The sequence below is a fragment of the Micromys minutus genome (assembly GCF_963924665.1).
Source record: "Micromys minutus genome assembly, chromosome: 3".
In the NCBI taxonomy this organism is placed as follows: domain Eukaryota; kingdom Metazoa; phylum Chordata; class Mammalia; order Rodentia; family Muridae; genus Micromys; species Micromys minutus.
Window position 1 is genome coordinate 6,830,308 of NC_137972.1, and position 12,723 is coordinate 6,843,030.

The 12,723-nt window shown below is 35.6% G+C and overlaps 1 protein-coding gene across 1 annotated transcript in view; it reads left to right on the forward strand.

Annotated features, from left to right (window-relative positions):
* The window catches only part of LOC308418466 (solute carrier organic anion transporter family member 1A1-like), a gene marked incomplete at both ends in the record, with an annotated part of 41,945 nt that overhangs the window by 13,980 nt on the left and 15,242 nt on the right, over positions 1-12,723 (forward strand). The window contains 2 exons of the mRNA XM_080913837.1: positions 3,104-3,202; positions 11,547-11,768. Coding sequence (XP_080769963.1) covers positions 3,104-3,202; positions 11,547-11,768 — 321 coding nt within the window. The remainder of the gene's footprint in view (positions 1-3,103; positions 3,203-11,546; positions 11,769-12,723) is intronic.

A 12,723-nucleotide genomic window follows, 5' to 3' on the forward strand; every position in this document is an offset into this window, starting at 1 on the left:
TGTACCATACCAACCATTGTTTTAAATTTACCATCTGTTCTTTTTAATACTGGGAATTCTACACCCTGCTTCTCACTGAAGCTAATATTATAGTTCCATTCCTTATAACCTCTCAGCCTAGAGAGCATTTTTCATCATTTTAACAAATATCTGGATGCATTCTTTTGGTGTAATCTTTGAAATATTTTTTAAATGTATGTTCTTCCAGGCAAACGTTAATTTAATTTTCATGTTTTTATGTTAATTTCCATCTTTTTATGTTATCTACTAAATTATCTGAAGTTAATATGAATAAGTTGATTATATTTTTGAGTAAATTTAACTGTGATTGATTTATAAACCCATAACTTTTTACAGGGTTCTCAACCTATTGTTGGCAACAACTTTAGAGGTGAAGTGACTCTTTCAAAGGGGTTACCTATCACATCATAAGACACAGATATTTCTATTGTCATCTCTAATAGTAGTAAACTCACAATTATTAAGTAGAAAGAAAATTATTATGAAAGAACTCTATTAAAGACTACAGTAATATGAAGATTGAGAACCAATACTATATGAGATGTTTTAAAATTAATATAAACATACAATCAATCAAACAAACAAAAAGTACCAAATAGGGTAAAAGAAGACATGAAGAGATATAGGATTAAGTAAAATTAATTATATGTAAAAATGAAGTTTGCCCCATTATGGAGACCTATTAATTTGACAGTAAACTTTTCTAGTGTTCATTTAATTATCCTCTATGGATCTCTTTACATTCATCTAAAAGAAAATTTAAGTACATCCTAAAATGATAAACATATGTTAGAAAATTGGTCTATTTATCAAAATTTGAGACAAATTATATACATAAATAGAAAAACTACCATAATAACTGTATTAAGTGAATAAGCTACATAATTTATGAATCCTATATTTAGTACATAAGTAGTTTAGTTTCTTAAATGAATAGCTTTATAATTATATAAGTGTCTATAATCAAATAAATATAAAACAAATAAGTTAAGAATATAATGTGATATATGGCTCTGTAACTGAACAAATATAGAAGGCAAATATAAAAACTGGGAGTTATCTATGTAGACAATGAGTTAAATCAGGAACAAATGAAATGTCCTTGAGAATGCATAAATGTACTGAGTATTCATAAGAATCCACACTGGGGACTCTTCTACTTAGTGGGTAGAATGAGAAGGGGAAAAGTTAAAAGGGGCTATCTGTGGGAACAAAAAATAAAGAAATGTATAGTTTGGAGAAAACAGACACATGAGGTGTTGGCTACTCGTGTCACATAAGTTGAGAGAATAAAGAACAATAACGAAGAATGTGATCCATAGTAGAGATCACTTTTGGTACAGAAAGCACCTTAGAATCACAAACCATTTGAGCAGAATGACAGGCAGGCAGTGTAGGGCAAGAAAGAACTCTGTAGTGGTTGGAGATCTTGTATGAATCTGCATAGAGGGCATCAAATAGAAGGAAGTATTTTGAGAAAACAAGAAAGGTTTGGTATTGAGAAGTCAGGCACACAAAGAAAGATAACCCATAAAAGCACAGAGAAGGAGGAAAATCCAGGATGTAAAGAGAAGGAAGGAAGTTGAATTTGTTCATATCTAAGTTTTCTGTGGGCAGTAGTGGCTCAGGAGAGGTTCTTAACTGCAGATACATTGGAAGATACTGAGGGTGGTTTCAAAGAAGCCAGGTGTGGTTGGAAAAGAACAAGGAAATGAAAGTAACTATGAGATAAGAAAGGTGACAAGGATAACATCAAAAAAGAAAAAGTGGATATGAGAACACATTCTTTCTGTGGAAGGCAGTTCCCAGAGTGGGGCTTTGATAAAGCTGCACTATAAGAAATTCATTACAACATACACTCTTTTAGAAATTGTTCTAATTTCATTTTGTTTATGAGTAAAAATTAAACTTTGAAGAGAAAGGTGTTCATTTAGAAAAAGTGGTTAATCTAGCTTACAGTTCCAGGGCAACAACTCAGCCACAGTAGGAGGAGTCAAAGTAACTTGTCAAACCTTCAAAGGCAGAGTGAATGCCTGTATGCTATGTCTTTGCTTACATGGTTGTGCCCAACTGATTTTCTACTCTTACCAAGTTCAGAACTTCCTGCCTAGGGAATGGCTGCCCACAGTGTGCTTGTCTCTTTCACATCATTGCATTTAATTAAGACAATTTTCTACTGACATGCCCACAAGTAAACACATGTAGAGGTCACTTCATTAAGACTCATCTAAGGTAATTATATGTTGTGCCAAGTTGTCAATGAAAGCTATCCATTATAGAAAAATATGGTTATGAAAATATCTGAGGACCTAATTCATATTGTTGCTTCAAGGAGAGTGATAGTGACTGCCTTGCCTTTATCTTAACATAAAAGAGAATTTGGAAGGCTGCTTTAAGTAATGAATCTTCTGTATCAGTCAACTTCTTTTTACTTTAATATATAACTGAGATAATGGTTACAAAGACAAATAATTCAGGCGTCTCACAGTTTTGGATGTTTTGGTCTATGTTGTTGGACTGTGTGGTTTGGTTATGAAGCAGGTAATTATGGCAGAAGGATAAGTTTGGTAAAACCATTCATCTTGTGATGGGAAAAATACATCAAAATATGAAAGAGATTATGGTTCTACTCCAGATGATTCAAAGATTCAACACTATGCCCTGCATGAGAAGGATTCCATTCGACCCTAGTGGTACCCTTGTGGGAAACAATTCTCTAACAGCTGATCTGAGAATGTTCATTATTGAAACAATAGAAAATTCTTTCTCAATATTTATAAATACCAACATAGATACATGTAACATACATATGCTACATGTTCAATCTATGTTACCTGTATATATGATATGTATTTACATGTAACTTAGCTGCTAACCATGATTTCTTTATATGTTGATTATATAAGAAGTATCGAGCATGTAGCTCAGTGGTAGAGCTTTTGTCTACCTTATTGCATTTTATCTGTAGCTCTTCAAAGGAAGGAAAAGAAATTAAGATTATAAATAATTAAATCTCATAGCTTTTTCTGTTCAAGAAAATTAATGTGTGGTTATGTATATTCTTATCTTTGTTTACTTCCAGGTATTTTAGAAGTGGGGAGAATTATAGGCCCAATTATTGGACTTTTGTTGGCATCATTCTGTGCAAGCCTTTATGTAGACACTGGGTCTGTAAGCACAGGTAATACAATGCATTTTATTTATAAAGTCATGTAGAAGTTGAGTCTGGTTCTTCCTCCCAGCCCCATGTTCCTAGTAATAAGACTCAGTTTCAAAATATATTTACAAATACCATGGTCATATAGCTAGGCTCTTCTCTGACTAACTCATAACAAATTAACTCATTAATTCTAGTCTACACTTTGTCACCTCTGGTTTCCTGTACTCAGATACCATGAGTCAATCTTGTGATATCTCCCAGTGTGAATTTCTTGTGCTTGGCACTATCCCAGAATCCATTCTTTATTTTAGATATCCCACCTTCTATTTCCTATGATATAGGCCATCAAATTTATTATTGATATGTGCCACATCTATACATACTCAAGATGTTTTCTGTACAATTCCCTGTTTGAGTCTAATAAAATGACCTTCTTTAAATAAAAACTGTTACAAATATAATAATTATAAAACAAAAAACTATAAAGGAAGATTTACTTTTATAATGATCAGCCTATATAATTTGGCAACATTTGATACTATTTTATTATCTATCCTATCTTGGCATGTTTAAGGTTTTGTACTTAATTTAATTTCAACCCTAACTTATATTATGAACCTAAAAACATCTTCTGAAATCCTAAATAACTTAATCGTAATTGTGATATTATAACTATGTAGTCTTCAACCCCATCAGAGACCTGAGAACAAATAACCACAACTTGAGTAAGTAGGAAATGTAGACAAGCAGCTTACAATATTATATAAAAGACGGACATAGTTGGCTCTACTCGAACAAATCTTCAAAATTCTCTTTATAACATTACAACAACTATCTTCAGCCTTCTGGCCAAGTATATCTGACAGACATATTTATGAAGCAAGATTTACAAATACTTGCTTACTCTGTCTTGGCAGAGTGGCAGTTGACTTCCCTGCACTCATTTGTCCTTTCTGGATATCATCTTTCTTTCTTTCCTTCCTTCCTTCTTTCTTTCTTTCTTTCTTTCTTTCTTTCTTTCTTTCTTTCTTTCTTTCTTTCTTCCTTCCTTCCTTCCTTCCTTCCTTCCTTCCTTCATTCATTCATTTATTCATTTATTTATTTATTTATTTATTTATTCTTTTCATTTATAATGTATTCACTTTATATCCTAGTTACAACACCCCAAAATCCCTCTTCTATCCCCTATACCCTTCTCCTCTGATTGGATGGAGATGGAGATCCACTAACTATCCCTACCCTCATCCTAGCACTGCAAATCTCTGTAGGGCTAGGCATATCCTCTTCCACTGAGGCCAGATAAGCCAGAAGGCAATCCAGATTGAAGAACATATCCAATGGACAAGCAATAGCTTTTGAGATAGCTCCCATTCTAGTTGTTTGGGACCCACATGAAGACTAAACTGCATATGTGGGGAGACCTTATGTGCAGCCCATGTATGTAGCAAAAAGTTAGTTAAACTGTTTGGCACCCACTCAAGAACTCTGAATTTACGAATAACATACACATGCCAGCTAATTTTAATATGTCTTGACTAACTGAATGTTTGAGTACTTCTAAACCTTCCTGCAGCTAACACACATTCCATTCATGAATTAATATTTGTTAAATCTATATTTTATTTCAGCTGCCCCAGGCCCAGTCAGGAGAGTGAACCATGTGGCCACTTATCTTGGTTCTTACATGTCAGTGGACCCTTAAGTCTGTTCTCTTTGCTCCTCCATCATGGTGATACTCCTCTTCCTTCCTTCCTTCCTTCCTTCCTTCCTTCCTTCCTTCCTTCCTTCCTCCCTCCCTCTGCCTGCCTCCCTCCCTCCCTCCCTCCCTCCCTCTCTCTCTCTCTCTCTCTCTCTCTCTCTCTCTCTCTCTCTCTCTCTCTCGGTTCCTTGATTTTGAAATCTAAAAGTCTTCCCATTGACTATATAAGCCATTCCTCATTACCATTCAAAATTATATTGGGGCAAGGACCTTCAACATTTGGAACTGTGGCTTTTGTAAGCCTAATTAGGACAAAGCATTATAACCAATTTCCAACACTTATATATTCTTTAGTTTGTGCTTCAATCACTGAGCGCACCAAGGGTCCAGGACTGTTGACCCTATTTGCCTTTCTGTGTAGTTCCTATCTCATTCTGGGCTGTCAAATCTTTCTTCAACTCTTCTGTAAGTCTCTCTGAGCTCTGTCCAATGTTTGGTTGTGGGTTTCTGCATCTGTTTTAGTCACCTCCTGGGGGAAGCCTCTCAGAGGATAAGCCTAGCCTTATGCTAGACTCCTGTCTGCAAGCATAATAGAGTATCCTTAATAGGGTCATAGGTTGGTTCTTGCTCATGGGATGGGTCTCAAGTTAGAAGGTTTATTGGTTGGTCATTTTTCAGTTTCTTCTCTATCCCCCATCTTTGTATATCTTGTATACAGGATAAATTTGGGGACAAAAGTTTTGTGGTTGGGTGTCTAACTCTCTACTACAATTTCTGTCTGGCTACAGGAGGTGGCCTCTTCCGAAGTTAAATCCCTGATGTTGTGAGGCTATAGTGGAAGCACAGATATTTTCTTTGCCCAGTAGCTAGCTTGCCACAATTGAAGCAACTCCATGTGAAAGTTGTTATTGATGTTCATCATCTTTGAAGTGGAATGGTGGTGCGGTTAGGAGAAGACCTGTATCATAGTCAGAAAGATATTTTTAATAACAAAGCAATGTTAAATGCCTTATTCTGTGGAACTCTGGAGATTTTGAAAACTATCAATAGTATATCTGAATGATTAAACGTTGTTTAATTGTAGTTATTTATTATCTGAATAACTTTGAAAATATCTAGAATTTTGTAGTGCATCTTTAAGAATTATTTAAGTATAATACCTCAAATAAATTTTGAAACTATGTATGCTATGTGTATCAAAATAACCTTAAATTTGTATCAATACACAATAACTTATATCAATGTCAAACTAAACTTATTTCTATAACCCTATACAAAATTTTATACCGATGTACCAAAATATAATCTCAATTTTGTCTCATAATATAAAGAGCTTCACCATGTAAGGATATGGCTATAATTTTTTGTTTGGTTGTGTTTAAGTAGATTAAATAATCTATCCCTTTTTATATAATATTCTTTTGGTATTTCTATATCCCTATTTTCTTTTTAATCTTTTTCTCTTACCTAATAAAGAAAATATGATAGAGAAAAGAAAAGGAAGAAAAAAATCCCTGAATCTAGGATCCTATTTGATTTTCTGACTGTCTGAGACCATAATTAATTGTAACTTTCCCCTATTGAATGAAAACAAGTATCCAACACCCACGGAATGACCAAAAACCCTCGCCCCTATCTCTTTGGAATAGAGTTAAGTTTTAATTTGGGGTCCCAAGAAAAATGGTTAAGTCTTAAGAAACCCAGCTGTAGCACTGGTTATCCAACCTATATTCTGAGAAAGTTCAGTCTTAAATGAAATCCTGATTGGAACAGTCTGTAAAGTCTGTAAGATTAGACCAACTGAGCCAGATGTTTTGAAGTTTTTCTAGAAACAAGTCTTTAGAAGAAACAATATTGATGTAATCTGATGTAGGATCAAGCAGGATGCTTGAACATAAAGCCTCAGGATCTCAACATACCCAAATGCTAATCTTGTCAAGGCTGCCTTTTTGCCTATTTTTTCCCTGTGAACATAAACCTTTCAGAAATAACATATATTCTTTTATTAACACAATGTATGGAATGTACAATGTTCACAAATCAGTTAATAGTTCTTCATTTTCTTTTTTGAGCAGGCAAAAGACATTTTTTAAGTTAGTTTGGACTATATCACCAAACTGCAATATAAACCTCCATCCAAGCCATATGCAAGAATGGCATGATGAATCTTTAAGACACTTTAGCCAACAAGATCCATTAGCTATGTATAGCTGAAGTTATGGTTAGAGACATTTTTATGTCTCAGCCAGTCTCAGGGCTGCTGCATGTGCAGGGATCAACAAATTGTATTAACTGTTCCATTTGGTCTTCTTGATTACTTTCTTCCTATTTGCAGCCAAGATCTTCAGTAGGTCCTTCTCTATCAAACCTGATCTTTATTACTTTGGCTGAAATCTACAACCTTTTCTTCTTTCCTGTTGACACATACACAAAATTTCTTCCCCAGGATAACACATCTTTTCCAGCAGTTTGAAGTCATTATAAGTATAGACTGATCCAATAGCAGTCTCTTTTCTACCCAGGTTTGCTCCATTTTGACTACTCTCAAAGCGGATATATATATAACCATTACCATTGATCATGTAACCATGTTCACATTGCCAAATTAAAACAAGACTTAGTGTCCAAGTATACTCCTTTATAATTTCTTATTATTTATTATTATTCATCAAGACAGTGTTTCCCTGTGTAGCTCAGACTGTTCTGGATTTTTCTCTGTAGATAAGGTTGGCCTTGAGCTTACAAAGAACCTATCTGTTCTTGATTTGTCACCCAAGTATTGTGATCAAAGGCATGAGATTATTTATTTAGCATCTATGTGCTCTTAAAAATATTTGTATCAATTTTATCTTTATCTCCCTTTTGGAGACTTACTTTTTATGTAGATATATCTATCATTCTTTTTTCTCTCACTCTAACATTCTTCCATGTATTCAATTTTATTAATATTCTTTCATCTTAATGCTTAAGCATATATTCAAACATATTGTAAAACTATATAATAATCTCTCTATGACATGTGTTTATTTAATTTATTTATCTCCTCTAACAAAAGCCATTTGTATTCTTCATTGCCAAGAAGACAAGTAACCAGTACAGTTAATAATCAGAACAATATTATTTTTATATGCCACTTGTTTACTCTTTCTAGGGTCTTATTGAACTATCATTTTTCTTTAGATGTTTCTCTTGTCCAGTGGTCTTTAGATTCTTAAGTTAGATGATTTCTTCTTTTGGAAAGATTTAAAAAAAATCCCACCCCAACCCTAATTCTTTGTCTTTACATTAACTAGTAGAGTGTATCTTTCCTAGGGCAAAATGCTTTTTGGCAACAGAAAACAAACAAATATATCTTTCAAATTGAAATCAAACATAACTCATGTGAGTAAATATACCTATGTCCCCTTTATTTATATAAATTTAAGGTTGGTAAATATTTATTTTTTAAATTACTAAGGACATTCCTACTTACTATTAAATACAAAACTTACATGATACCCTTAAGGAAAAAAATGTGTCAGTTTGAATTTTGCACTGTTGTTTGCAAGCATCTTTATGCATCAGGAGGGTTCCCCAGCACTACTGCATTGTTTTCTGGGAGCCAGTCTGCTCTCCTGGCTCTGTCCAGTCCTGGACTTCCCTGTAAGGGTTCCTGTCCACTGACAATCCCAAATCCATATGTCCTGCCACATTCAGCTTCTGCCTATACCATTCTGTCCCAACCCTCTGCCTGGAGCTCAGCAGCAGGTCATCTGCTCCTCTCTTGAGAGGTGCTCTGGTTGTTTCTTTTGCACATTTTAGGCCTTAGTTGTGTGATCCAAAGTGAGCTGTTGTGCCTATGAAAAGTCATATACATTCCCACTCACTTCCTGCTGTTTATAGGCCTTCATTATCCCTAGCTGTGGCCTTTCTATATGCATGATCCTTCTTTGAGAAAAGTTTTAGGGGTATGCAGCCTCATAGGCAGAACAACCAGACCCTCCCACACACACAAAGCTCCCAGGGACTAAACCACTAACCAAAGAGTACATAGGGGGCATTCGTGACTCTAGCTGGATATGTAGCAGAGGATGGCATTGTCTGGCATCACTGGGAGGGGAGCCTCTTGGTCCTGTAGAGGCTTGATGACTCCTACATATCCTTGATATGTAGGAATGCTAGGCTGCTGAGGCAGGAGTAGGTGGGCAGGTGGGAGGCACCTGGAAAGGCAGATAACATTTGAAGTGTAAATAAATAAAATATCTAATAAAAAGAAGAAAAGTTTTAAAGCACTGCTTAGTTTTTTCCTCTTTTCTTAAAACGATAGAAGTTTAAATCTGTTTTGTTTTCATGGAGAATTAATCCCTCTATCCAAAGTTATCTCAAGTTACTCTGGTTCTATGCTGTGGTTGGGCAACACTTGTAGAAGTTAAGTCAGGTTCTTACTTCCAGCTCCTAGAAAAAAGACTCAGACTCAAAATATATTTAAAAATACCTTGATAATATAATTAGGTTTTTCTCTGACCATTTCAAAACTCAAATTAACCCATTTATTCTAATTGACATTCTGCTGCTTGGCTGGTTACCTATGCTCAGGGACATGTAAACATTTTGTCATATCTTCTCACGCAAATCTTCCATGCCTGGCATTATCTGAGAATCCTTTTTACCTCACAGATGTTCCACTTCCTATTTTTTACCAAAGCCACAGGCCATCAAATTTATCGACATAAGATATTAATTTCTATAAAGGCTAGTCGCTAAAGTGTGTGAGAATGCTCAGGAATGGTATACCGCTACCTCACTTGATCATAATTTACGTTTACAGATGTCAGACCCAAGGAGAACAGAAATAAGAAAAATAAATGTCAAATTCTGATTCAAAATCCACTTTTCCCCACCACACTTCAGCCAAATCTTTGTTTTAAAAATGTTACTTACAGTTTTCCTTTTTTTCTAATGAGGCAGTCACTGTGGATATCAAAAAATACCTCAGTTATTTGATAACCATCAATTAATTAAATTTTTACATAACAGAAAATCTCATTTACTGATGGAACTTATAACAAACTAGATAAAATTAGTTATTTTTCTTTATTTTTAATCTTTTTAACTACTTGCTATTTGTTTACTTTGTATCCGTATCACAGGTTCTGCTCCCTCCTCTCTTCCCAGTTTCTCCCTCTTACCTTCCTCCCCACATTGTCATCCCTCTCCATCCACTTCAAAGAAGGATGGCTTCCCACAAATATACATTGGCACAGGAAGTTGCAATATGAGTAGGTGCAACTTCTTTTATTGAGCCCAGTTATAGAATAGGAATACAAAGCAGGCAATATAGCCAGAGACAGCCCTAGTTCTGGCTTAAGAGGCCACATAAAGACCAACCTTTACAACTGTTAACATATGTCCGAGAGCCTAGATTTGTCTCATGCATGCACACTGGTTGGCAGGTCAGTATCTACGAGCACCTATGGACCCAGATTACTTTATTCTGTAGATTATTTTATTGTGTCAACCCCTGTGGCTCATTCAATCCTTCCTCCCCCTCTTCCCCAGGATTCCCCATGCTCCATTTAATGTTGGCTGTAGCTCTCTGCTCCTATCTTGATCATTTGCTGCATATGTCTCTCTGATTACAATTATGTTAGGTTCCTGTCTGCTACTATAGCAGAATATCACTTATAGTGTTGGGGGTGGGCTCCCTCTTATGGCATGGGCCTCAACCTGGGCTACTTATTAGTTGGCTCTTTCCTCAAATTCTGCTCCTCTTACCAGTACATATCTTGTAGGTACAGCAAATTATGGGTCTAAGTATTTGTGAGTGGGAGGTAAGTCTTTGCTGGTTATAAGAGATGACCATTCAGGCTTCATATCCCCCATTTCTGCGAGTCTTAGCTAAGGTCACCATCATTGATTCCTGGGAATCTTCATTCTCCTAGGTTTCTAACTCATTTCAGAGATGACTCCCAATTCCTGGTGTCTCTACTAGACCTCTCTCCCTCTCTACTTCCCTGATTTCATTCCTCTTGTTCCCATCCTCACTTCTTCCCAAAATAAATTTTAATTAATATACAAAATATAAAAAGTAATTGGATACTATGTATTTTGTTTTATTGTTTTTATGTCTTATGTTTGTGGTGGGTGGTGCCTGCTATGATCAGAGAGGATGTCAGATCTCCTAACATCAGAGTTAAAAGCAGAAGCATGAATAACTGTTGGTCACTGAACTGTCTCTTTGACCTTTTCCTCATCCATTGCGGTGTTTTATGATATGACTACAACAGGACAAACCTAGTTCTTTTAATATGTCTTGAATCTTGTTTCTGTCTTTTTGAGATAACCATTTTCCCCATAATTTCTTTTTTACAATTTTTAATGGTTATTAACTATTATTACACGTACCACTTCAGACCCTTTTCATCTTACTTAATTTAACTTCACAGAATGGATCAATCTCAGGTACTTCTTCTACAGGCCTGAATTAGCCCAGTGAGGTGGTGGGTGCCTGAAATTCCGGCATGTGGGAAACAGATAAAGGCACAAAGAAGAATCACAAATGTGTGAATGGTGAACAATGATATACAAAGATTATGTTTAGATGAATTTATGAAATATAAAACTTTTCTACAGTTTATTAAGAAAAAATTATGCAAGCTAATATAGTATCTACATTTTTTTTTACAGATGACCTGACAATAACACCCAATGATACACGCTGGGTCAGTGCGTGGTGGATTGGCTTTTTGGTCTGTGCAGGAGTGAATATTCTGACCAGCATCCCCTTCTTCTTTTTGCCAAAATCACTCCCAAAGAAAGGACTACAGGATAATGTGGATGTGACTAAATATGAGAGCGTAGAGAAATATAGAGGAAAAGCCAAAGAGGAAAACCATGGCCTCACTAAAGGCAAACAAAAACTTTAAGCTCTATTGGGTTTAGATGAGTCTCGGTTTGGTGGGCACTCGTCACTTGTATGGAGTTGAGTCAGTTTGTTACCAAATGTTTGTGCTCAGATGTGTTGGATGTCTTCCACAGCCACCTCTTGAAAATGACAGACATGGTAGTGAACGTGGCCTATGTTAGATTAGATTAATGACGAGTTTAAGTTAATCTGAACACTCAATGAACAAATATATTCTCCCATCTGTTTCTGTAGTCCTATTTTACAGAAAATATTAGTCTAAATTAAAAAAAACCAGAAATCAAGGATAAAGACAAAATAAAAAAAACTGTTTGATAAGAAAAATGCTCAGCTGTGAGCATCATTGAAGTCAAGGCCAATAGGTGACACCATTCTCTATATTTGAAGGTGTGTGGTAGTTTACAGAATTGTCCCATTAGAACAAACTATCCTAAAATAAGCAGGAATGTTACAAACTAATAATGCAGAGTAGAGATACTCTTTAAGAAGCTGTGGTGGGACAGTGGAGTGTTGTTCAGCAACTCCCATTCTTAAAACTTGACACTACTTTCACAGTTGTATAGTATCCTCCAAAAGTCATAGTTAGTACATAAGAGGCATTGCTTGGGCTCTGGAATTCTGAAAGTGTATAGTTGGAAGTTGGGACACCAGTGCTTTACCAGTTAAATGAAGGTTCTAGTGAGTAATATCCTGGGTTTCTGTGTTGTTCTGGCATGGACTACTGTGACATGCCTTTTATTGACAATATTGCTATTTCCCCTACCATTCACAACCTCCAACACCAATGTGCACTGAATGGTCACATGTCTGCCTTAAATATTACAGACCATGAGTGAGGAGCTACTCACACTGATGCCAGTGCAGCAGCTTGAACTTTCTTAGACTCATAGCCATGTTAAAGATTCTCCAGACAGGGCAAATGTTGACAAGTGTACAACT